General features: G+C 39.7%; 1 protein-coding gene across 1 annotated transcript; it reads left to right on the top strand.

Moving 5' to 3' along the window:
- Positions 1–1082: 1082 nt before the first annotated feature.
- Positions 1083–27894, top strand: LOC306870071 (MAM domain-containing protein 2-like). The gene is made up of 14 exons (XM_079417114.1): positions 1083–1198; positions 1423–1539; positions 5387–5637; positions 6262–6346; positions 6838–6975; positions 7164–7420; positions 8543–8636; positions 12483–12620; positions 13605–13870; positions 20326–20422; positions 23962–24117; positions 24213–24466; positions 24678–24762; positions 27363–27894. Exons 1-14 carry the CDS (start codon positions 1168–1170, stop codon positions 27422–27424), a joined length of 2031 nt encoding a protein of 676 aa, XP_079273240.1. The 5' UTR covers positions 1083–1167; the 3' UTR covers positions 27425–27894.

Below are 27894 nucleotides of genomic sequence, written 5' to 3' on the forward strand. Positions count from 1 at the left end.
GTCTACCACTTGATTTTTGGCCCATAACTCTCAGGATCTTTTAAGAAATGTAAAATGACTGTCTTACTGCGTCCAATCTCGGTAATGATTGGTCTACAGAAAGAATTTTTGCCTTTGCCATCAGGAGGTCATCACAGTGTGTCTGCCTGACATGAAAGCCATATTTTTGCGTAGATTTTAACTTTTTAAGTCTATAGTCTTAAACTTTTGATCAGCTGACGAACAGCCTGTTTGAGTTTAAATGCAGTTTAAAAAAAATTGCCTATCTATTTTTTGTCTCTTGCTCCTGTTTCTTCTTTTGGTATTTTGAAGCAGTACAACCTGATTACAATCCACCAGTGCGAAATGCGAATACTTGTGTAATGCTTCCCCCGGTCTTAAAATTTTGTGCAGGTGTGTGTGTATATATATATATCTAAAAATAAATACAACCCTGCACTGGGTAAAATATGGACGAACCCAGCGATTGTTTTGTTTAGACCCAGCGGTTGGGTTACTGCCCAGAAGGTTGGGTTAAATATTCAACCCAACTGTTGGTTGAAAACAACCCAGCATGTGTTCTGTCCAATATTTACCCAGCACTGGGTTGTATTTAACCCAGCATTTTTTAAGTATAAAATTAATATATGAGTAGGCTATATTATGTTGACTCATTTGTGATATATGCTAAACAGTTTCATTTTAACAATTGAAATATATATAGGCTATGCTGTAAATTAGTCTAAACACTGTTTAAACATACACAACTTAACTAAAATATTATTCCATAAAATTAAAATCACTAACATTTACTAAGTAAACCTGCAATTGCATTCAGTTATTAAACATGCAATTCAGAAGTCACTCTGTTGCTTAACATCACTGATCTCTACACTAAACGGACGATTAGAGTGATTTAACGCCATCAAAGCTGTGATTAAATCCTCTGTCAGCGATGAGCAGGAAGTCTGTCATTTCTGCAGACGCTTACACAGCGGCAAACTCCTTACCCAAAGGAGATTCATTGCCTGTTCTGAAATAGAAACCCCAACAACCACTCCCTCCTCCCACTGTCTCTGTTCGGCTCTGCCAGAGTCAAAGCATGGAGTGAATTCAGAGCTGCCGTACGCAATCTGCGTTAGTGGACCTTCACGCTTCCACTCCAGCATCTCTGCAACTTCAGCAGCTATGAGTTTGCTTCACTTCTCAACCCTTCTGAGTAGGTCATCACTTTTTCCTAATGGATCATTTTATTTAGTTCGTTTGCATGCTTCTGTGAATTTATGCAAGTTTAATTTATTGCATCCTTGCATCAACAGACTTATTCGTTGTGAATGGACTTTTTGCACATTTATGTCTGCTAACAGAGCACTTTAAACTTTTTTAAATCTTGCTGAGGCGTTATAGTTTAGTGTTTATCTAATGTAATGTCATCCTCAGCAGTCGCTCTTCTAGTGCGGGCTCAGACGCAGCTTTTGCGGGGCTCTTGCAGTTTTGAGTCGGACAGCTGCGACTACACGTCTGATCCCACTTATGCTGCCTGGACCATCAACGAGGAAGGTATGAGACACTTTCTGATTATTTAGGGGCTCAAGCACATTTATTTGAAGTACTGTTTTGCCAGTTATTCTTTTTCTGCACTAAAAGTGTCTGGTTGTCAGGGACCATCAATTAGACATCACTTGGATGGTTCCAAAATCCCCACCCCCTACACTTGCACCCCAATACAGAAGCGTGGGACACTAGGTGGTGCTATATATAGTCTACATTTGCGTTTTAGTTCATAATTAACGAACCACAAGGGCTTGAGTAATTGTTTTTCCCCTTTTTGGATCCTTAAGGGGATATTTACCCCTATAGTTTATTCTTAGTTCTGTCATCATTTACTCTCCCATGTCATTCCAAGCCCATAAGACGTTGGTTAATCTTCAAAACACAAACTAAGCTATTTTACAGAAATCCAAGAACCCGTTTCTGTCCCTCCTAAAAGTTTTGGCAGCCAAAATGTAGAAGAAATAGGTCATAAAGGTGCCATAAAAGGAAACCATCAAAATCTGCTGTTTAATCCAAGACATATGAAGAGATACAGTTGAATCACTTTATATGATGAACAGATTTAATTTGTTGTTAACTAAATATTTGTGTTGATTATTGTTTAGATCAGGGGTCACCAACCTTTTTGTGAGTGAGGGCTCCCTGAAGGGATAAAATGGTCTCAAGGGCTACTTGTTTGATATACTCCAAATAAATAAATAAATAAAAATGATAAATATAATTTTATTTATCATTGTCACATATACATACATACATACATGACATGACCAAATAAAACCATCAAAATGTACACAAATATTTACTGATTGCACCTGCAACCACCATTTATCAATCTTACATCTTTAAAGACATTTAAGACATTCCCAATTCAATTCTGAATGGCACACAACTTTGATATTGAGCAGGTGTGTTATAAGGCACTGTGGATGTATTGTAATGCATAATTTTATATAAAGGGCATATAAAAATTGCTGTCCTACTTCAGTGTTTAAGGCTTAATAGTTGCACATCTGCATTTTATTGAGGAAGCCTGCTGTACATAACAGGACTTCTGATCCGATCTCTGTTGGTCTTATTCTGACAAGACACAACTGCTAAGAGTTGTCATAGATTATTAATTGCTCTGTAGGATGCTGTCATGCTGGTAATTTTTTTTGTATATTTCTTGTATTTTGAATTTACTTTAATAATGCATTCAGCACAGGCAGCACTTTCCATAACCGTCTGTGCTCTGTTATAAAAATAATCTTGTTATCATTGCTTAACTTTTTGTTTTTTTCCTCTGCCAAAAACTATGATGGTTAGTGAACAACTGGATGGGTTCAGCTGTTGTGGGGAAAACAGAGTAGATGCTTCTGAATGACTGTTAACCAAAGTATGATGAAGGAAGTATAATCCAGTGAACATACGTCGGGCGGTTGCCTGGTTGACAACTGTCGCAACCTTTTGCTTGTGAAGTGAGTTTTTCCCCCACAGGTCAATAAAACAAGACTGGGCAACACATTTGTGTCTCTGTTTTGTTTCCTGGACAACACAGACTTTGTAGTGGAAACACAGCAGAGGCAGACTTCTTAGTTTTAGGAAAGTGGAAGCACTTTACTAAATGTTTAATTAATGGATTCAGACATTTGCCAGAAATGTATGTTACTGTTTATCAAATACCCACTCTCTGCTACAGTGAAAATAATTCACAAAACGTTTAGAGTATTCACTGTATTTATTTATTTCATGTACATTCAGCCAAAAATTATGTAAGAAAACATTTCTAGAAGGAGTTGAGATAGAGATGGAAATGATGAGAAAGAAAGGAGAGCTGGTGACCTTGTTTCTCCAGCCATTTTCAGACAGCTGTAGAAATAATTTTAGGCCTTTGGAGATGTACAGCAGACATTCACAGAGTTCACCTCCACATTTAACCCTTCAAGCCTCAGAAGTAAATGGGTTACTTCCAGCTGCTGCAGTGAGTTGTGTGTGTGTAGCAAGAACTGCACTTTATCCTTCACATATTTATGTGCTAAATTACCCCTCTGCTTATTATTGCCAATAAATATGTTATTGCTGTATGGCTTGTTACTGATCTTTAATATTTTTATATTATCCAATAGCCTATATAATGTGCCCAAACTTAGTTTTTTTCTGGGAATGCTTGGCTAATCCCAAAGTATACTTCAGTTATTACGAATACACTAGAATATACATAAATGTGGGACGTAAAATGCATCAGCAAAGACTGAAAAACAAATGGGTAGAAACTATTTTTACTCAGAAATCAATTTCTAGCTAATTATTAGTTAATTACACAATTACAATCTACAAATATAAAACATAAGCACATTAAACATTGAATTAAACATAACATTTTGAAGGATAATTACAACTTTTGAAAATCATTTTTTTACACTGCAGTACATGTGCAACCAGAATTTTATGCCGGTGCATACTCTACACTTTTTTTTATTTTTTATTTGGTCGGTTGGATAGCAAGATAGGCTGTTGTTTGACAATTTCTGGATTGCTTGTCATGTGGGTGACAGGTTTCTGGAGAGGAGGGATTTTTTTTGCTGTCACAATAGTACAGTCATCAGAGAAGAGATGTTGTTGTGTGGTGTTTGTGTCCATAAATAAAAAATGTCAGGAAACAAATAAGCATCTGTTTACCTGGAAACTAAGTTTTGTGCTGTTGAGACCATAATGTTAATGAATTAACTTAAAAAAGCTCTGCAACTAGTTACAGAAACATTTCCTGTAACCTTTTTACTGTGTGTTATAATAAGCCATGTAGGTCATTGACGTCAGCTCTTCCTCCAATTAGTTATATTGTGGTTGTGAAATACGTTGCCCTATGTTAGTTTTAAATGCTCAACTCTGTGTTGACCTTGTGACTATGCTAATGCAATTGTGGTGTTGTTTCTCTGCTTTGTGGTTTATTTTTAATCATTCCATAAAATGGGGACTCGAGTCAATAGACCTAACCAAAGACATGACTTCACCTACCTCAGAAGCTGATGTTATGGCCAGAGAAGTGGGATATTAATGATTGGTATTCGCTCATGGACTAAATATATGAGATCTCAAAAGAGGGCCAAACTAAAGTGCAGAAAACAAGTGTGTTTTTATAAGAGGTCATAAAGAAAAAAGAAAAAAGGCTTTTTTTTTTTTCATCTGGCACCTGGAATGAATCATCATGAGAACATCTGGAGCTATCAGAGATCACTGAAGCTAACGGCAGCAAACACACTCTTACATCATGTCGCAGTTTGATGCATATTAAACAAGAGGAAACTGGATACGTTCACAACATATATGATTACTTTACATCTGACAGCTGATATTTTATCTTTAATAAACTGTTTAAATGTGAACATAACCTATTTCTGTGCTCTAAACAGTCGTTCTGTTGAAGTCAGAAGATTAAATGGACTGTTAAATTAACACTTGAGTCTCCCATGATTCTTTGTTTGCTGTAATTGTTTGCACTTTATTTTGGAGAACCTGATACAGATCACACCTGTTTATAGGCACACAGTTTAAAATGGTGCAACAGTCGACAATTTATTTAGTTTACTTAGTTTAATAGTTATTTAGTTTATTTATTTAGTTTACTTAGTTTAGTTTAGTTTTCCGTGCATTACTGATGACCCTGTGGGACCCTGTATCATTTGACAAATTTGGCTTCGGAAATTCTAGATGCATTGTTATAGCCTCCAATAAAAATGACACAACTGAATGTTTAAACAATCAGTAATAATTTACATTTTTGAAGTGTTTTTGTTCTCTTCTTAGGCTTATGATGTAATGCACTTGTGTTTCTGTGCAAATGTTCTCACCACTATGCTTCTTCTGGTTCTATTAGGCCGCTTCATCACAGCGGAGTACTCATCTTTTGGTGAGAAAGAGAAGCATGTCCTGGTCAGCCCGGAGCTGGAGCTCAGAGACTGGAGCTGTGTGCGGTTGGTCTATCAGATCTCAGGCTCAGGCTCTCTTCAATTGCACTTGCGACCTGAGGGTGAGAACTTTGACTACACGTTATGGACGGCGGACAAACCCTCAGACAGTTGGCTCATTACCAGTGTGGACGTCCGTAATATGTCTGGGGCTTACCAGGTATCTGCCTGACATGGCACAGTCACCCCTGTGTTTAAATGGAAAGTGGGGAAACAAGAGGGTTGTGTATGTGATATAATATAGTCAAGATTATTCATAGTAGACTGTTAGCTTAAAAGAGGGTTTGAGTGGAGCTGAGTGAAGAAAAGAGCGCTTTGTTAATAATACTACAGTGGATACGCCTCTCCCTTGATCAGACAAGCACTTGTGCTGTTTTACTATGCTAGTAGTAATGCTGAGTTTCTGGGAATTACATTTGGAAAGAGACTGAGAGTATTACTTGGTCTATGTAAACAAAGAAATAGAGACTGACTTTGTTTAATAACAGTTGTTACTGTATGAATTATGATCGGAAAAAAGTAAATCCATTACGCTAGTTTTGACTTGAGGTGTATGATATGAACCTTCTGATATTATATTTACTCTAAAATTAGACTGTTTAAAACTAAAACTGTGTTTGATTTAATGAGTTACTGAAAACGTGTGAAGATGAGTTAGATAGCTTTCTAGGCTTTAGATAATAAGTGTTTTTGTCAGCTGAATAGATGTCAGTTGGTGCATATGTAACTATGCTACAGCCCAAATATTTTCACTTCTCTTTGTTTATCACCTCTTGATATTCAGCTATTATTTGAGGCTAAACCCAGAAGAGGAATGGGAAATAGCGTTGCTCTTTTTGAAATACACATCATCCCTGGATACTGTATAGGTAAGTCCTCTATTTTTATACTTGGGGTACACATATTATTGACCACAGCATCCTTGATGCTTTAACAAGGAAAACATATTTGTTGTGTGTGCCTCCCATCCAATAATTGCAATAAGGTTTGTTCTTTGTAACTTTTGATAAGAAACAAAGTCTCAGCTTTCACTAAATTAAAATTATACATTTTGTTTTGACGCTCCTTAATGTGGCGTGACAGATCGCTATAACATTTTTCAACAATTTGATAGTGTTAAAAATATAATTAATTAGTTTTTTCGTTCAAAATCTGGCACACACACAAAAACATCTGAAAAAAAAAGAAACTTCACACAATCCTCATTGGTTCTCATATCTGTGGGCAACAATGTAGATGTAGCTTGCAATGCCTCCATTTTTAACTCATTGAGAACCACTGTGCTAATGCAATTATACTTTCCTCCCCAAAACAACAATGAAAAGTCTTAAATAATAATAATGTTTAATGTCTGTTTTAGAGTGCAACTTTGAGGAGCACCACTTGTGTGGCTACAGTAATCAGTGGAATCCCAATGTGAACTGGTATGTGGGTGGGAGTTTGGCCCGGGACCCTCAGTCAAACCTTCCAGATGACCACACCATGAACAACGAGAGAGGTAACACAGACTGACAGGATAGCTTCATACTGCACAATAGGTCAAGAACTGGAATTAATCATACCAGGCGCTCCAACAAGGCTTTTCACAACCCACAATTCTCCTGGTTTGGAACTTGCTTACTATCTCACCCTGAGGAATGTGCCTTGTGAATCCATCCTTTGTTTTATTTTTCCACTCTGAACTAGGTCACTACATGTATGTGGACTCAGTTTATGCTAAAAGGTTCCAGGAGGTGGCCAAGTTGGTGTCGCCAATGACTACCACTTCAATGGCAGGGTGCTTGTCCTTTTACTATCAAAGGGACCAAGCCATTGGGAATTTCTTCTCAGTCTTCACTAAGGACCAGCTGGGCCACTATGATGAGATATGGAGGCCTGATGTGTATGCGACAACAGATTGGAAGTTAGTGCAAGTGGATATTAAGGCACCACATCCTTTAGAGGTCAGTGAAGTTCTTCTACAAACTTTGTTTGTGTCCCTGTATTGTGCAGTTTCAAGAGAGAGTTGGTGGTGCTTGGGGCCACAACACAATGACATTAGTGAAGCCAATACAATCTCTACTTCAAACATGTCTTCACTTCTAACAAAAAAAAAAACATCTTTACTTAGCTTTGAACCATTGATAACAATGGACACTATATTCTAATATTACATGTTAGAAATGAATCCTCAATCTTCCATCTTTAACAATACTGAAGGTACAAGTCATACATAGCATACATTAAAATCTATCTACAAATAAGTACATATTACAAATGATGGCTTATCCAACATTTACTGTCTCCCAGGCTAATATTCATGTTTCTTATGTAATGTTAAACATTAACAAGGAACAAATTCAAGAAAGGCAATAAAAATCCTAAAATGTTCATTGGATGTTAATACATATTAAGTAAAAAATAAAAATAAAAATAAAATAATTTAAAATGCATGCATGTCAAATCCATTTTGTTTCCATTAGAGAACAGCAAGCTGATACTATAAATCTCTTATAAGTAAAATCCTCAATGAGTAGAGAAAACTGTACTCATTTGTTGTAACGAAAACAAGTATGGATAGTTCTATTGAAAACTGACCTTATAAATTTGATCTAAACTGCTCTGATTATTAACTGTAACAATGGTAAGAGATATCTTTAGTAATTTCCAAATGTAGTTCAAAGAGTGATATATTTTCTACTATACATAACATAGTCTCTGTTCTGCGGAGAAAAGAGTGTTTATTTTGCATCTGTAGGAATAGTATAAACATAAAGTGAAGAGCTAGCACTGTGGCTGCCATGTTTGAGTGTGAGCAGCCAACTCTGGGAGACAATATAAATAATGAGAGTAGGAGTGTGTGTGGAGTCTGGAGATTCTCTCCAGCAGATGAGTTCACTGTCTGAAGTTTCACTAATGCCTTTGAACCTTATATTGTTTTTGTATTACTTTTACGCTTACAAGCTAAACCCATTTTAACCTTTTTGGTTTTCCAAATGAATCAATTAGTTTGTGCAGTATTGTTCCCTTCATGTTGGGCACTTCATGTGTCTAATTTAGATTGATTGGTGTGTTTGGTTTGCTAGGTGGTGTTTGAGGTGGCGTTCAACAGTCCTCGTGGTGGCTATGTTGCTTTGGATGACATTTATTTTTCTCCAGAGTTTTGCCACACAGAGACAGGTCAGTGCGGTTCTGTTACATAATAAGCACTAACACGCTTTATGCAACTGTGCATAATCCCAAATAACACAATACAGCTGTTTACAGAGCTTGAAAACCACTAGCAAGTTTTATGGTTTCTTTTCAACAGGCACTGTAACTTTCTGAACATATGTTAACTCTTTTGTAGAAATGTTTTTAATTGGGGCTATGGAAACACACTGTATTCTGTACTTATGTTTCTCTTGTTTAAGTACATTTCTACCATGCTGATTAGGCTGTGAAGAATCAAAATGTCTGTGCTGTTCAATTATTTGTAGTACAATTGGAATGAACAATCCTCAGAGTAAAATAACTTTTTGATAATACTTTTTCTCACGGCATTATTCTTAAACGTATTTATTGCTATAGACTGCAAATTCCTGATCTGTTATGTTATTACATTAAATATTTAGATTGATTTTGAGGTAATTTACAATGACAATTTGTATCTATTTTATGCATTAGCCAATTTGTGGCTAATTCATATGAATTTGTACAATCTCATTTCTAAGTTTTTGTGCGATCTGCTTACAAACCTCTGACGCTAATGTTTAGGTGTGGGGTTTGGGTTGGACATTCATGGTTCCTTTTTTTTCTAAAAATCATACTTTTCAAACAACTATCATTGTACAAATTCATATGAAATTGCCATCTCATAAAATAGTTCCCTTTCAGTCGGTCACGTTGATGTTACGTTGACACTGACGTTTGGTGTTTCCCTTGGGAGCCCCATTCACCTCTGAGTAGTAAAAAACAGGCCAATGAGACACTGGCGAGTGGAATTTGCATGCCCAGCCACTCCTCCATGCACATGGGTATGTAAGGAAGTGCCGTGCATCCACTCATTCAGATTTTTACTTCTGAGCCAAATGGTTGATGCTATATGTGCTTCTCGATTTTCTCCAATCATCTTCTGTTTACAGCGTATTCAGCTTTGTTTTGCCAGTAATATCACGGTTAAGTGGGGGCTCTTCTGCCAGGCCAGTCCTCACGGACTTCCCACTCCTCCATGATGTTGCTTGCCATCGTGCTTTTGAAGGAGATTGCCAGGCCGTCTTGCGGCGATCCGTCTATTTCATTTGAGGCTATGGAGGAGGATTAGATGCCGATTGCGGCATCTGAGGGATGAGGCAATTCAGAGGACGATGACTCGGTTGAGCTTCCTCCTTCTGGGAGGACATCTCTGGCTCAACCTTGCTGAGATGTGGGACACCGACAAGGCTAGCTTTCTTGACTCCCCCATCTTGCATGCTGACCTTTTCAGTGACACTGTTGAGGACTTTGCACAGCAGTTCTCGGCAGTCCAGAAGCTGAAAGAAGACCATCAAGCATTTCTTGCCCCGGCGTGATACCGCTGCCACCAAGCCGCCATGGGGCTGGCCTCCAGTCTGCTCATCATCAAAGGCATCCACCTGCGGTGCCTACATCTGCTCCGGTGCAGGCTGCTATTACACCTCAGTTTGTAACATAAAGCTTCCACAGGCCCGTGCTCCAGGCAGCCGCTAAGCCCTCCAAGCAGACAGAGAAGCAGCCCTGACATGGGCGACCCGGAGATGGAGGGAACTGCTCTTTCCCAGGAGGTGGTGACGGCTCTGCTCAAAAATCTTTTGTTGAATTTATTTTCTTTTTCCTGGTACCAAAATGTTCAATGAAAAAGCAGTTTCCTCAGTCTCTGGGTCATACACAAAGCAGTCTGGCAGTGAGTGACACGCTGCTTCCTCACTCCCAGCTTTGTCTTTCCCTTTCGCCACAGGCCAAGAAGTTTTGCTTAGAGGAGGCGTTGCTTCTTCTAATGTATATCTAGCCAGCCCTTAACGGGATCCCGGGTGCTGTGTAAGTGCTACTCCACACTCACCCCCCTATTCCGGGACGCTCTACCTTCGGGGTTTGGTCCCACTGTTCCCATACTCTGCACCTCTGCAGGAGCAATCGGTTGTCCCTTTGGTGCCACTCGTATGGAGTCTGGGAGCCTGGCTCATTCAAACAATCAGACTATGCTATGCAATTCAGTTCACCAGCCTTCCCCCTAGGTTCAGTGGTGTCCTCTCTACCTCAGTGGCAGCCAGAGGGTGCCCTTGCACCACTAAGGGAGGTGGGCATCTGTATCCTCAACTGGCTCATTCTAGCTCACTCTTGAGATCTGTTGTGTGAACACAGGGACTTAGTGCTCCGGTGCCTCAGCCAGTTGGGGCTTCAGGTCAACTGGGAAAAGAGCAAGCTCTACTTGTTGAACTTGTGACAGCCAAGCTCATGAACGAGTCAGTGCTGAACTGCCTGAACTTGTTCAGGTGAAAACAGAGGTTCCACTGAAAATAATTCAGAGGCTCCTGGGGGATATGGCATCCGCAGCCACGGTGGTGATTGATGCATATGAGACCGCTTTAGCACTGGCTACATGGCCCGAGTCTTGAAATGGCCTCCAGATGACACTGATTTGATGCCAGACTTTCAGCCCTTGGTCGGACCTTCCTTTTCTATGGGTGGGAGTGCACTTAGAACAAGTGTCCAGGCATGTTGTTGTTGCAGATGCCTCCAGAATGGGCTGGGGCACTGTGTGCAATGAGCACGCAGCCTTGGGCTGCTGGACAGGACCTTGACTGCAGTGGCTCATCAACTGCCTCGAGTTGTTTTCAGTGCTGCTGGCCAGGCTCAGTACTTGTGTTGCATTCCCATTGGTCAGCCCCTGTACTGAACTCAGTGCCCCACATGTAGTGATTCCCTTCGGGTGGTCCCTTGTGTGCTCCTTCCACAGAATGGTTTCCCTCTTGGCAAACCTGTGTCTTCCCCTAGACAGAGTTGCTTCTGTCCAGTTTTTGCATTAGACTCTTCCACCTCCAGTTGAGGTCTACTGAAGAAACTCCATATGTAGTACTGCCCTCTTGGTCAGTCCATATTTGTACTCTCCACATGCTACCTCCCAGGATGTGGCCTCTGTAGTGTCCCTCACTGCATGGATTTGCTTCCCATTGTAATACATCTGGCTGTAACTGTACCAACAGCTCTTGCACAACTATTGTTCTTTTTCTGTTGGAAAAAGGAACAGCGGCTGCGGCCCTCCTTGTAGTGAGTTCTGCTTTTTGCGATCCCAACCGAATGAAAGGTTCTCTGGCTTACAATAGGGCGCTGGGTGGGTTATGATGTGGAATGCCACTGTTACTTGGCAAGCTTGTACCTGCCAACATCTGCATCACCAGATCTCGTAAAAAATTTCAGTGGTTGTGGCGCTTTCCATATGGAGCCCAAACATTAATAACGCTGAAAGTGACTGACTGAAAAGTAAGGTCTTGGTTACATATGTAAACCTGTTTCCCTGAATGAGGGAACGGAGACATTATGCAAGCCAAACCTAAATGAGTGAATGCACACCACCTCCTTATATACCCATCTGAGTGGCTGGGCATGCAATTTCCACTCACCAATGTCTCATTGACCTGTTTTTTACTACTCAGATATTACTGGGGTCCCAAGCGAAACCCCAAATGTCAGTGTCAACATAACATTTCGAGGGTTACATATGTAACTGAGACGTTACATTTTCCTGTGATCAAATTATGTTGCTCCACCAATATTTGATAACAAGAAATATATTTTCCAACATAATATACTTTGAGACAAAAAGAAGTAATTTTTCTAAGAGGGGCTTTCAGCGTTATATTCAACAACCCAAAAAAGCCCAAAATTGCTGTTTAAAGGGGAATTTTCTTGTTGTTGTTGTGCTGTTATGTAGCAACCACACTAACATTCCATTTAGTCAGCAGTTCCATTTTACAGAAAGTGTGGGAGATGTTCATGATGTGAGTTAACTTCATGTGCTTCGTGTTCCAGAGCCAGCGTTTGACCCCTCTGTGGCAAACTGTGACTTTGAGGAGGGCCTGTGTCAGTATTATCAGGAAGGTTCAGTGTGGAACAGGGTCTCTATGAAACCAAATGTTTACCGCATCGGGGATCACACTACAGGCACTGGTGCGAAGTGAGACTGTTCTTTTCATCAATTCACCAAATTTGTGGAATCTGGCTTAAAAAAAAATGTGTACAAGCCTGATGAAGAAATTTTTAATCATACTTTTAGACTCTTTTTATAAAGAGTCTAATTTATGTAAATATCATACATTTACATCACATACTGTCTAAATGATATTTTTTATGTGCATTTGACTCAATGAAGTTCAATGTTATGGAGCTCTTTTAATCAGTGAGATTCCTACAACTTCCTACTTAATGTATATTTATTTAATTTGAAGTAAATCAGTGTTCATAGTGAATAACTATTAAATGAATAGATAAATACCCCAAAATCAAGATGTACTCATTTGATTAAACAATGTTAATGAGTTTGTTTTTTCAACAGAACAGATTTGGAGAAATTTAGCATTACATCACTTGCTCACCAGTGGATCCCCTGATGAGAATGAATGACCTGATGACCTGAATGGGTGCCGTTAGAGTTTTAACAGCTGAAAAAAGCATCACAATAATTCACAATTTTACTGAAGAAAGCATTATTATGTATTATGGATGGTTGGATTTGGAAGTGACGATTTAAAGTTAAAACTCCTAAATGATGGATCTGTTTATTACAAACCCGCAGCTTTTCACTTCACAAGACATGGAATCGTGTGAATTTCTTGTGGATTATTGTGATGTTTTTATCAACTGTTTGGGCTGTTATTCTGATGGCACCCATTCACTGCAGAGGATTCATTACTGAGCAAGCTAAATTTCTCCAAATCTGTTCTGATGAAGAAACAAATTCATATAGCCTACATGAGGATGACAAAATTTTAAGCAAATTTAAATTTGGGGGTTAACTATTCCTTTAATATGATAGAAGAGGAAAACTTAAGGAACAAAAAAGTTACAAAATAAGATAACATTCATAAAAAATCATTTATTTCACTGATGATTTATGACTTATAAATTTTTCATATCTGTCCATTACATGCACAGGGTCTTTTCTCCTGGCCAACACTCGTCATACCTCTCGTCCAGGGTATGTGGGCCGTCTTTTTGGACCGTCCCTACCAGGGAACCATAAATACTGCCTCAGGTTCTACTATGCCCTGCATGGCTTCATGAAAATAGATAATGCTCTGGCTCTCTATGTCTATGATGAAAACAACATAGCTCAGGAGAAGATCTGGACCGTGTCTGAGAGGTCTAAAGATGTTTGGACAGAGGTGGAAGTCACATATCTAAAGCCCATGCCTACTAAGGTAAGTGTAAAATGAACGGATTGTTGTTAAATATGAGTTTCCTCAAGACTGGGTTGTGTGCATGATAATGACTAATTTTAATTTATTTCACTATTCAGTAGAGTATGACATTGTTTTTATTACTTTGTTTTTGTGTACACCACCCTTTGGGGTCAGGAATATTTAAAATAAATAGATAAATAAATTAGTTTAATTACTAAAAAATTAATAAATTACTTTTATTCAGCAAGTATGCATTAAATTGATCAAAATGTCAGCAAAGACTTTATAAACACAATATTGCCATTTCAAATACATGCTGTTCTCTTGAACTTTCTGTTTATCAAAGAATCCTGAAAAAAAAAATCATTAATCAGCTGTTTTTAACATTGATAATAATATCAAATGTTTCTTGAGCAGTAAATCAGTATATTTGTAACGCCACGCCAGCAGAGGGAGCCCTCACCTGAATACTGACTGCATGCTCCCTCTGCTGCTTCTACTTCCACTTCCTGTTTGGTACTTTAAAAGCGATCACCATGTGCTTCCACCTTGCGAAGTATTGCCAGTTTCACCTGCCTTACCGAGCGTTTTTCATATACCCTGTCTGATTACCTGTTGCCGTCTTGTTTTGCCTCTGGATTATCGAGTTTACGGATCGCCCCTTTTGGATTGTTTGCCAGTGAGGACTGCTTTATGGTTTGACCCCTTTTGCCTGCCTTTGTCTTTTGCTCTCTCGATTTCCCCTTCTTGCTACGTTTGTTTAATTGGACTGATCACCCGGTATTGACCCTCTGCCTGCTTTATCTCACCGCTGCCTGGAATACGTTTATGTTGCATCTGCCTTAGACTGCCTTCTGACACCGACGTCCTACCTGTTTTGTGTACTCTGCTTTTCTTAATAAACATCCGCAAATGGATTCAACTTCTGCCTCAGCGTCCCCGTTACAGAATACTTCGCCTACAATGAATCCAGCGGATGTTTCTAACCTCCAAGCGGCATTTGCTTATCAAGGAGAATTATTAAAGAGCTATCAGGAACAACTCAGCAAACTCCAGTCCGTCAACGAGCACCTAACACAGTACATCCGATCGCTACCTCCTCCCACGCCTAGAACGGTAAGCTTTGCTCTCCCTGACAAGTTCGATGGTACTGCTGAGTTATGTAAAGGATTTATTCGTCAAGTTAAGTTATATTTCGACCACCAGAAAGACAAATTCGAAACCGAAGAAACAAAGTGTGCTTTCCTTATGACACTGTTAACGGGCAGAGCCATCGATTGGGCTTCAGCAGTGTGGGATGCGGACGTTCGGTTCAGATGCTCAGTTAACTATTTCATGGACCAACTCCGTGAGGTGTTTGAATATCCCGCAGGGGGCAGGGATGTTTCGACACAATTGATCGGACTTCAGCAAGGTGATCGTACAGCTGCGGAATATGCCATTAACTTCCGAACTCTGGCTGCTCAAAGTGGATGGAATGATGTCTCATTGAAAGCTATGTTTTTCCACAGTCTTAATCCTGCTCTACAGGCTGAACTGGCTTGCCGCAAAGAGGATTTGTCCTTTTCTGATTTCGTCTCGCTCACGGTAAAGATTGATAACCTCATGAGACAACACTCCAAACCCAAACCTGAAAGGAGTAACCCCCGTAAATTCGCAATAGCACCAACACCCATATCTTCTCCATGGGAGGAACCCATGCAGATCAACATTTCAAGATTGTCAGCGGAGGAGAAGGAAAGACGTCGCACTAACAACTTGTGTTTCTACTGCGGGGGAACAGGCCATCGCAGTCTAGGATGCCCTCAGAAACGTCCATCCAACACCAGGGTAAATATTAACCACTTTGCCTTACTTACCAACCGATCTCTCACCTTTCCCATTACCCTAGAAAATGATACTCTGTCTCTTGAACTTACTGCCTTGATAGACTCGGGAGCAGCGTTAAACATCATCAACCGGACTGTGGTGGAGGAATACCAGATCCCCGTTCAACCTTGCACACCCCCCATAAAGATCAAAGCCATTGATGACGCCCTCATCGGAGAAGGAATCACTTATCAAACCAAGACACTCACACTCAAGGTCGGCCTGCTGCACCAGGAATCTATTTCATTCTACGTCGTTGACTCTCCCAAGCATGAGGTAATCTTGGGATTCCCCTGGCTTTCGATTCACGACCCCGACATCTCCTGGTATCATGGTGAGCTAACACATTGGTCCGCCTTCTGTCAAAAGAACTGTCTTTCCGCAAAACCCCAACCCTGTTACACCACCACGGTAGAAAGTCCCCTCACTCACAAGGACGTTACCATTCCCTCCTGCTATCACGACGTATCTGAGGTGTTCAGTAAGACCAAGGCAGCCCAACTTCCACCACATCGTCCCTGGGATTGTGCCATTGAGCTCCTCCCGAATGCCATGCCCCCTAAAAGTAAAGTTTACCCCCTTTCACAAAAGGAAAGTCAAGCCATGGAGGAATATATTAACGAGGCTCTAGACTCCGGATTCATACAACCTTCTACTTCTCCCGCGGCAGCAGGGTTTTTCTTTGTCGAGAAGAAGGACGGAGGACTAAGACCCTGCATAGACTATAGAGGCCTGAATAATGTCACAGTTAAATTTCGTTACCCCCTCCCTCTAGTACCCTCTGCCTTAGAACAGTTACGTGAAGCCACCATATACACCAAACTTGACCTACGAAGCGCTTACAATCTCATTCGAATCCGTGAGGGTGATGAATGGAAAACCGCCTTCCTCACCACTAGGGGGCACTACGAGTACCGGGTGATGCCGTATGGGATGGCCAACTCTCCAGCTGTGTTTCAGTCGTTCATCAATGAGATCTTCAAGGACCTGCTCAACAAGTATGTGATCGCCTATATTGACGATATTCTAGTATATTCCAAGACAGAGGAAGATCACGTTGATCATGTACGTACCGTCCTATCAAGACTCCTACAGAATCAACTGTATGTAAAGGCAGAAAAATGTGAATTTCACGTTCGTCAAACCTCGTTCCTCGGGTACCATATCAGTCATCAAGGGGTTAAAATGGACATTTCCAAAATCCAAGCAGTCGTCGAATGGCCACAACCCACCACAGTAAAGGAGTTGCAACGGTTCCTGGGATTTGCTAACTTTTATAGGAGGTTCATCCGTGATTACAGCATGATTGCAGCCCCCTTAACATCCCTCCTAAAAGGTAAACCATCCAAACTAGCATGGACCGAAGCGGCCAGTCAAGCTTTCGTCTCCCTAAAAGAGAGATTCACCTCGGCCCCCATCCTGAAACATCCTGATCCAAATTTGCCCTTTATAGTGGAGGTGGACGCTTCTGATTGTGGTATAGGGGCAGTCTTGTCACAGAGACACGGTCAGCCAGGCAAATTGTTTCCATGTGCTTTCTTCTCCAGGAAACTGACTCAGGCAGAGCGTAACTACGACGTGGGGAACAAGGAACTTTTATCAATGAAAGCAGCAATTGAGGAGTGGCGACATTGGCTTGAAGGTGCCACTCACCCCTTCCAAGTAATCACAGACCATAAGAACCTAGAATACATCAAGGGAGCGAAACGTCTAAATCCAAGGCAGGCTCGCTGGGCACTCTTCTTCACTCGCTTTCAGTTTACGGTAACCTACAGGCCGGGCAGTCAGAATAGTAAAGCGGACGCTCTCTCACGACGCCACGATCCTCCTATCGAACAACAATCCCCAGAACCAATACTTCCTCCCACGGTTATCCTGGCTCCCATCTCTTGGGATATCATGGAGGAGATTCAGCGTGAGCAACAGAACGAACCACCACCCACAAACTGTCCCCCCAACCAGCAATTTGTACCAAGTACTCTACGGAATCGAGTGATGCAATGGGTGCATTCTTCCCTAAGCTCCGGGCATCCAGGTATCTCACGTACTCTCCATTTAACTAAGAACACATTCTGGTGGCCCTCCATGAACAGAGATGTAACAACATTTGTGAAATCATGCTCCCTCTGTGCTCAGTCTAAGACCCCCAAAGAATTGCCCTCTGGTCTTCTACGCCCACTCCCCATACCACAACGTCCATGGTCACACCTATCCATCGACTTCATCACCGACCTACCACCCTCCAACGACTTCACAGCAATACTGGTAACCATCGATCGATTCTCCAAATCCTGTCGTCTCATCCCCCTAAAAGGCCTGCCCTCTGCCATGGAAACCGCTCTTGCTCTCTTCCACAATGTGTTTCGCATCTATGGCCTCCCGGAAGACATAGTGAGTGATAGGGGCACCCAATTCACTTCTCAAGTATGGAGGGCATTCTGCAAACAGTTGGATATTAACGTGAGTCTGACTTCAGGATATCATCCTCAAGCCAATGGCCAGGTGGAAAGATTGAATCAGGAGATTGGACGATATCTGAGAACCTACTGTAACCGTGAACAACATAGATGGTCGGAATTCCTCCCATGGGCAGAATACGCCCAAAACTCGCTCACCCACTCGTCTACAGGTCTCACCCCCTTTCAGTGTGTCCTGGGGTTTCAACCACCGATGTTCCCGTGGTCTGGCGAACCCTCCTCGGTTCCAGCGGTCGATGACTGGATAAGGCGTAGTGAGAGGGTGTGGGACAGTGCTCATGTTCGTCTTCAGCGGGCTGTTAGGACACAGGAAATACAGGCTAACAGACGACGCCGTCCACACCCTCCCTACCAACCTGGGCAACGGGTCTGGCTCTCCACTCGGGACATCAAATTGCGGCTACCCAGCAGGAAGCTCTCCCCAAGGTACGTTGGTCCTTTTAAAATTCTTCGTAGAATTAATGAGGTTACCTACCAGTTAGAGCTTCCTGTTAACTATCGTATCTCTCCCTCTTTCCATGTCTCCCTCCTGAAACCGGTCCACCCGGATGCTGACCCCGGCCATGAAGCCCCAGAACCACCGCCACCCTTGGACATTGACGGGACTCCCGCTTACCAGGTGCACGAGTTGCTGGACTCGCGTCGGCGAGGGGGTCAGCTCCAGTACTTGGTGGACTGGGAGGGATATGGACCTGAGGAGAGATCGTGGGTAGCCGCCCGCGACATCCTAGACCCATCACTCATCGAGGAATTTCATCGAGCCAGACCCGACCGACCTGCACCACGACCACGGGGGCGGCCACGTCGAGCTCCGGGAGTCGCTCCTAGGGGGGGGGATTCTGTAACGCCACGCCAGCAGAGGGAGCCCTCACCTGAATACTGACTGCATGCTCCCTCTGCTGCTTCTACTTCCACTTCCTGTTTGGTACTTTAAAAGCGATCACCATGTGCTTCCACCTTGCGAAGTATTGCCAGTTTCACCTGCCTTACCGAGCGTTTTTCATATACCCTGTCTGATTACCTGTTGCCGTCTTGTTTTGCCTCTGGATTATCGAGTTTACGGATCGCCCCTTTTGGATTGTTTGCCAGTGAGGACTGCTTTATGGTTTGACCCCTTTTGCCTGCCTTTGTCTTTTGCTCTCTCGATTTCCCCTTCTTGCTACGTTTGTTTAATTGGACTGATCACCCGGTATTGACCCTCTGCCTGCTTTATCTCACCGCTGCCTGGAATACGTTTATGTTGCATCTGCCTTAGACTGCCTTCTGACACCGACGTCCTACCTGTTTTGTGTACTCTGCTTTTCTTAATAAACATCCGCAAATGGATTCAACTTCTGCCTCAGCGTCCCCGTTACAATATTAGAATGATTTCTGAAGGATCATGTGACACTGAAGACTGCAGTAATGGGTACAGAAAATTCACTTTTGCCATCTCAGGAATTAAAAATAAATAAATATATTAAATATTTAAAATATATTTATATTTAAATATTATTTCAAATAGTATTGAAATATATAAATATATTTAATATAATATATTTTTTATATTTAAAATATATTCAAATAGAAAACAGTTACAACATAAAGGTTTAAGTGTTCTTCAGATTATAGGTGATAGAAGGACATTGTCCTGAATGATTAGCACAAATTAAGTTTTAATACTTTTTTGTTTTAGTAAATTATTTTCTTGCCATTTTCAAATAATAAGCCGTAACAAATCTTTTATTGAACTTTGGGTCACCCCGTGTGTGAATTCCTTTTGTAATCTCAGGGATAATAAGTGAAGCACAAAACACTTTTGAATGGAGTGTCTGTCTACAGGCAAACCACATCAAAACCCCATTAATAGCGTGTCCATTTGTCTTATATTTAGTGCCTCCTCAAAATGTCACAGCAATTTATGAGAAAAAACACAAAAAATCTAAGCGTTTTAAACTTAGGTCTGTACTGTAAATGTTAAGGACAAATTACATGGGTTATTTGGATTGTCTTTTAAAATAATTTATATTTAATAGACATTTTTGTTTTGTTTTTGGGTAAAATTATGACATATTAGAACTAGACCATGTTTTTCCATATTTTAACTATTTGTCATAATGGACTTTTTTATCTTAACTTCCCTTTAAGTTAGCATTTGTCAGCATCTGCAGAAACTTCTGGGACTGTGGGCTTGTGTCTCTCGATGACATCTCAGTGACCCTTGGAGACTGTCGGGTTGCTACAGGTACTTCTGCCCTTTTGACAATGAGAAAAAGACCTATTCAGATGGTAATTGTGTTACATGATATAAGTTTATTACAGGATGCTTTATCACCATTTTGCTCCCACCGCCCACAAGATAATTCCTGGCTGATTCACCTACTGTTTTTTAACAAACACCAGGATCATGTGGTATTGTCTACATCCACATCTCTCGAATTTAAAAGCAGAAATTATTTCAAAAGGCATTTGGAAATCCTTTTTCATTCATTCAACTTTATTCATGTCCCCCAAGGGGCAATTAGTTTTGCAGCAAGACATACACAAAACCTAAAAAGCACAAAAGCAATACGATAACACAACCCTAATAATACAATTTACAACCTCACCCACCCCACAAAAAAACAATTAACCACTAACCATCACCATTACCTACATTTAGCATGAATATTGCTGTAGGAATAAATGAGCATCTGTATCGATTACTCTTCACTAAAGGAAATCTAAGCCATAAACCAGAAGGTAAAAACTACTCAGCGTACAGGGGATGATCACTGACCAATAAAATATAGAGTTGGCTTTCCGCACCACCTGCCTATTGTACAGGCCAGTAAGATTACTCTGCTCAGTGCCTAAAATTTTACTGCTGACCTTTACTGTTCTGGACAAAGCATTTTTAGCCTTAACACTAAGATTGCCATACCAACATATTGTAGAAAATTTTAAGATCGACTCAATGTAATATTTATAGAAAAGGGACATAAGAGTCTTGTCCACATGAAATTTTATAAAGCAGGAATTGTGTGCGCTCAGAACAAACAAAACAAAGGTTCTCAGGTGCGTAGAACAAAGAGAAGAACGTTTTTAGTCCAATAGGTAGCTGAATTTGTCCGCACACTGCAAAAAAACAGACCAAAAAAGGTCTAGCAAAAATCTAATTATTTATTTTTCATATGCAAAAGTGGCATTGAAATATTTTCTTGATTTACGCATTGATGAAGGTCTACCAACCAAATTTATTGTGGATATGGCTGAATTGGTTTTGACAAAGAACTATTTCCTTTTTGAGAAGAAGTTTTATTTACAAATTGAGGGCACAGCAATGGGTGCCACTATGGCCCCTGACTATGCAAACCTATACCTTGGTTATCTTGAAGATCAATATGTCTTGAATAATAATCCTTTCATTAATAATTTGGTATTGTTCAAAAGATATATTGATGACTGTTTTATTATCTACAAAGGCTCTGCCAGTGATTTCGAAGCTTTTGCCTTGTATATGAATTGTCTTAGGCCATCCATTAAGTTTACCTATCATGTGGGGACAATAGACATGAAGTTTTTGGACACAAACATCTCTGTGATCAATGGCCAACTTGTATCTTCTCTATATAGAAAGGAAACTGCAAAAAACTTTTACATGCAAAGACTGCTCATCCCATGTCTTTGAAATGTGGTCTGCCGTGTAGCCAGTTTTTGAGACTTTTTCACATTTGTTCTAACAAGGATGATTTTGAAGCCAAAGCCCAGAATTTGTATATAGCGATTTTAGATCTCGGGGATATCCAATCAAGTGGCTCGATACTGCTTTAGACAAAATTAGATCTTTGCCAGAAGATACCAGCTTGACCCCCAAGAATAAGAAGTTTTCTTGTGTATTCAAATCTACTTTTAGTCCCTTGAGTCCAAAGGCAGTCAATAATCATTGGCATATCATACAGAGTGATTGTGATTTGTCAGGCCTGTTCACTGATCCACCTCTCTTTGTTCAGTCCAGGCCTCCAAATTTACGGGATAAATTTGTGCGTGCAGATCCCCACTCCTGGGACCCTCTCTGATGCCCATGGAAATTTTCCGTGTAAAGATTGTGTTGCCTGTTCGCATTATTTAAAATGCAATTCATTTACAAATCCACAAACGGGTAAAATTTATAAAATTAAACAATTGATCACATGCAAAACAACACATGTGATATACATAATTTTGTGTTCTTGCCCTTTACTGTATGTTGGAAAAACAAAACGTGCATTGCGCACTAGAATTGTTGAACATATGAGCGCTATCAGGAGACAGGATCATATTTCTCCGTTTTTTCGTCATTTTGAGTCTGCAAAACATTCTTTTTTCTGATTTCAAATTCCTGGGCATTGAGAGGGTTCTTTTACATAGGAGTGGTGGTAACCATGATAGAAAATTGATACAAAGAGAGGCTTTTTGGATTTTTGAGTTGAAATCATTAACCCCAACAGGATTAAATGAAGAGATGGATCTTGTATGTTTTTTGTGAAGGGAAATTGTTGGCATGACAATTATCCCTCATTGATTAAGATCAGCTGTCAACAATTTGCAATTGTGTCTATATAAGTGTGGTGTTGCTTTTTTGCCTCATGACCACATGAAATGTTTGAATTTTTTGACTACTGCCAAGTGCCATTTGGACACACTGTGTGGTATTGTGTGTATTTTTAGTACAATGGAGGCTTGAATCACAGAAATCTTTGAAATTCTTCACATGAAGTTTCATGGCTGCTTCGCCGCAGTGAGACAGTAAACAATCAAACTGCATAAACTATCGAAATGGGCCTCTATCTATACAAATATTAATTTATAGGACTGTATTATCAGGGGAGTATAATGATAATATAGCCCTAAAAGTAAAATATAAATTAATGTTGATAATTTTTTTTTTTGAGAGAGACGCAAATTCCTGGATTCGTAAGATGACGGAATTTTATGATCTGAATGTATGAATATGTATGATCTGACTAAAACTATATATATAAAAATGTTTTCGTTAATTTATATGAACCTTAAATAAAATAAAATATGAATATTAGATGAACATTTAAAATTTTTGCCTTTGCAACTAAATAAAATAAAACAAGTTTTAACTGAAGTTCTAAAATCACTAAATCAAAACTGAAATGAAAATAAATCAAACACTATACTAAAACTCAAACTCAAAGAGCAGTGATTTGATCATAGAGGAGCTATACGAAACATTCACTGTCTGAATTTTTTTGGATTAGTTGATTAATTTATTGTGTGCATATTTCCAGATGCTCACTTAAATGGAGAACAACTAAAATATTATGTGTGCTTTTCTATTAAAATAAGCATGAAGAAATGTTTTGCTTGGATAGGTATTTGTTTCTCTGACTTGGGTTTGTCTAAAACTGTCCCCATATTTAGAATTGTCCAAACAATAACATGGTGTTTGACCCAGTTGTGCTGCTTTTATGGGATTAAAACCCATGACTTGAAAAAGATTTAAGTAGTTGATTGTTCTAATAAAGAGTAAACTGTATTACTTACAGGTTGCTTGGCAGAAGTTTCTTGTCAGTTGTGAGCATGTTTTAAACAATGTGGCTTAGGAAATGGGCAAGGCCCCTGTCTAAGTTTCTTAAATATTCTGTTTATAGACATTTATTCCATGGCAAAGGAGAACATCTGCCCTCACAAACATAGACATTAAATGGGCAGTGCCGGCTGTGGTGGACAGAAATAGACAAGCTTTTAACCATTTCAAAGCCTAATATGGTGGAACTTTTGTGCTCTGTTTAGGCCCCTTGAATCCACCTCCTGGACATTGTAACTTTGAAATTGGGGACTGCGGCTATACCCAGAAAAAGAAAGCTAAAAAAGAACATTGGTTACGGATTAGGGGACATACACCCACGTCTTACACAGGACCCAAGGGGGATCACACCTTAGGGGTAGGTGAGTCAAATGTATGCATCAGCATGAAATGCTTTATTAACATTGTTGATGTAATGAGACAGTGTATGCTAAGTCTTTCCTGCTCTGATTTCAAGGCTATTACATGTACATTGAGGCATCTCACATGTTACCCAAGCAACCGGCCAAGCTCATGTCCACCGAGCTGAGGGGTTCAGCTGGACCTCAGTGTCTGATCTTCTTCTACCACATGCATGGCTCAGGCACAGGAACTCTTAACGTCCTGCTGCATAAGGGGGACAGGGAGAGATTGCTTTGGACAAGACAAGGAGAACAAAGTGTGTCCTGGATGAAGGCCACGGTGGATTACGAGTGTTACACAAGGCACTGGGTTAGAGACACTATCTTACTTCCTTTGTTGTTGAAAAATGCCTTGAAATACATCTTTTATAATGTCGATATCAAAGTAACCATTTGATCGCTGAGATAATGGTACTTGAGGTGCCAGGAAACTGATGGAGTGTCGCTGCGAATATTACTGTGTTGCGTTTTTGCATGTAAAACGTCACTGAAAGGTTTAATGTCTCCCTAATTGTTTGCAGATTATATTTGAAGCTATCAGAGGATCCTCAATAAGGAGTGACATTGCAATCGATGATATTGTGTTTAAAAAGGGACCATGCAATGGTGAGTGAACAGTTTAGGACCAAAATGACAATGCATTTTTAAAATATATATTTAAAACATTTTTTTATATATATTTTTCAGAGTAAAAGTTTTTAATGACTGCAATGGCATAACAAGCTCAAAATATCTGATATTTTAAAGGGATAGTTCAACCAAAAATGAAAATGTTGTCATCATTTACTCATTTCTCTCCAAACCTGATGAGGTTTCTTTCTTATGTTGAGCACAAAAGAAGATATTTTGAAGAACCAAACAGTTGTTGGTCCCAATTGAAGTCCATATAGGGAAATGGGGACCATCAACTGTTTAATTACAAGGATTCTTCAAAGTATCTTCTAAAAAATAAAAAATAAAAAATCAGGAAGGTGGCCAACACTTTTTCACACCATGGTATATACATGGCATCAGCTGTCACAGCAGGTGAAGATCTGCAAACAATGTGCATCTTAATGTACAGTCATGGCCCAAAATATCGTCCCCCTTGGTAAATATGATCAAAGAAGGCTGTGAAAATGAATCTGCATTGTTAATCCTTTTGATCTTTTATATAAAAAAATCACAAAAATCTAACCTTTCATTGGATAAGAAGAATTTAAAATGGGGTGAAATTTCATTATGAAATAAATGTTTTTCTCTAATACACATTGGCCACAAATTTGCTAGTTTAACAGCTCTAAATCTTCTACTATAATGCCTGATGAGGTTAGAGAACACCTGACAAGAGATCAGAGACCATTCCTTCATCCAGAATCACTCCAGATCCTTCAGATTCACAGCTCCATGTTGGTGCTTCTTCTCTTCAGTTCACCTCACGCATTTTCTACAGGGTTCAGGTCAGAGGACTGGAATGGCCAGCAGAAGCTTGGTTTTGTGCTCAGTGACCCATTTTTGTGTTGTTTTTGAGGTTTGTGTTTGGAGTATTGTACGGTTGGAAGATCCAAACATGGTCCATTATAAGATTTCTAACAGAGTCAGTCACTTATTGATTTTTTATCTGTTGGTATTTGATAAAATCCATGATGCCATGTAAAAATACAGCAGTATATTTCATCGTACACATGGGGTACTTTTTATCCCTGTGTTCACCAAACCCATCTTGAGTGTTTGCTGCTAAAAATCTAATTTTTTAGTTTCATCTGACCATAAAAGCCAGTCCCATTAGAAGTTCCAGTCGTGTCTGATAACTGAATATGCTGGAGTTTGTTTTTGGATGAGCTAGGAGAATTTTTCTTGAAACCCTCCCAAACAACATGGGGTGATGTAGGTGCTGTTTGACTATTTCTTTTAAAGGTTTTCTGACCCCGAGACTCAACTATTTTCTGCAGTTCTCCAGCTGTGATCCTTGAAGAGTCTTTAGCCACTCAAACTCTCCTCCTCACCGTGCATTAGGACGATATAGACACACGTCCTCTTCCAGGCAGTTTCTTAACATTTTCTGTTGATTGTAAATTCTTAATTATTGCCCTGATGGTGGAAATGGGCATTTTCACTGCTCTAGCTCTTTTCTTAAAGCCACTTCACTAATTTGTGAAGCTCAATTATCTTTTGCTGCACATCAGAAATATATTCTTTGGTTTTTCTCATTGTGATGGATGATTAAGGGAATTTGGGCTTTGTTTTCCCTCCTATTTATATTTCTGTGAAACAGGAAGCCATGGCTGGATAATTTCATGTTCATAATCACCCTGGAGTGCTCATAATTGTGAATATGAATGGGAATATACTTCAGAGATAGTTTACTCATAAGAATTTCTAGGGGTGCCAATAATTGTGTCCAACATGTATTTGAGAAAAACATTTATTTCATAATGATATTTCCCTCCATTTTAAATTCTTATTATCCAATGAAAGGTTAGAGTTTTGTGAATCTTTTAAATAAAAGATCAAAAGGATTAACAATGCAGATTAATTTTCACAGCCTCCTTTGATCATATTTACCAAGGGTGCCGATATTTTTGGCCATGACTGTATGTGTGTGTGTGTGTGTGTGTGTGTGTGTGTGTGTATATATATATGCATAAAACGTTAATTTTTTATAGGAATAATAACTTTTTACCTTTTTTTAAAATAACTTTTAAATACTTTGACTTATAAAATAAGATTAGGCAAACTAATTAAATTATTCTTCAGTTTATTTATATATCGTTTTTTTATTTTATTTAACAGTTTATATTTTTCAATAAATGAATAGATTGGACAAAAATGTGTTACATCATCATTGCCCTACGATGTCATGCTTTGCAATTTCAACTATCATGAATGGTTACATAAATGTCTTCTTGTGAATTGTATAGTATGTGAAGTCAAACACATAACCTGAAGGTTGAACAGGAAGTGCCATGCATCGCCTCATCCTCTCATTCTTTAATGTGATGTATTGTAGTAGGTTGTGTGAGGTCAGGTGACTACGTAACAGCAGGTGGGGGAGCAGGTGCTTTCTTTACTGCAGTTCTCACTGGGATTTTTCTCACATACTGTTACAGTAGTTATCTGAATGTGTTTACCAAGGCAGCAGTAATATGGCACCCTGTAAGACATAGAGGATGTATTTGTACATATGTTTATACTTTTTATAACTCTCTCTTTCGCTCTTTCTCTAGATCCTGGAGACAGCATCTCATACTCAGGATTTTCTGAAAATTTTAATGAAATTGAGTACTGAGCGAGGCCCAGGAATGCTGATATGTGTTTGTTTTTATTTGTGTGTCACTGGGGATGGGGAGACTGGGAGAGAGAAAAGGACATTTGTTACCTAGACTCAACAGTGTTCTGCAGAGTCTGCCCATGCATGACTACATGGAAAGACACACGCATCATTGTTCTTTTATAGGTGGTATGATGTGTCTAGGTCTTGATATAGCCTGATATTTTGGATCATTGAGACAGCATTATTTTTGTGTATTAGAAAACATCAGAAATACTTTTAATTTTTGTAATGTGTTGACATTGCTTAGCAGCATGCTGCTAGGTAGCAAAAATGTCCTATTTCTATTTGCTGTGGTGAACGTTTTCTTGTTTGTTTTTACACTGATCAGTGTCCAGGGTGAAAACAGGTTTGGACTAATGACAAAGTTCAGGTCATGGGTTGTATACATTTTCACTCACAGTGTTTCTTTTATTAAACAACTTTTT

The sequence above is a fragment of the Barbus barbus genome (assembly GCF_936440315.1).
Source record: "Barbus barbus genome assembly, chromosome: 5".
Classification (NCBI taxonomy): Eukaryota; Metazoa; Chordata; class Actinopteri; order Cypriniformes; family Cyprinidae; genus Barbus; species Barbus barbus.

What these genes read in the sequence shown, in the direction of transcription:
- LOC306870071 (XM_079417114.1), top strand. Translation starts at nt 1,168, where the DNA reads ATGAGTTTGCTTCACTTCTCAACCCTTCTGA. An exon ending in CTGGACCATCAACGAGGAAG is followed by an intron (nt 1,540 to 5,386) that starts GTATGAGACACT and finishes TGGTTCTATTAG; the next exon opens with GCCGCTTCATCACAGCGGAG. An exon ending in CATCCCTGGATACTGTATAG is followed by an intron (nt 6,347 to 6,837) that starts GTAAGTCCTCTA and finishes TGTCTGTTTTAG; the next exon opens with AGTGCAACTTTGAGGAGCAC.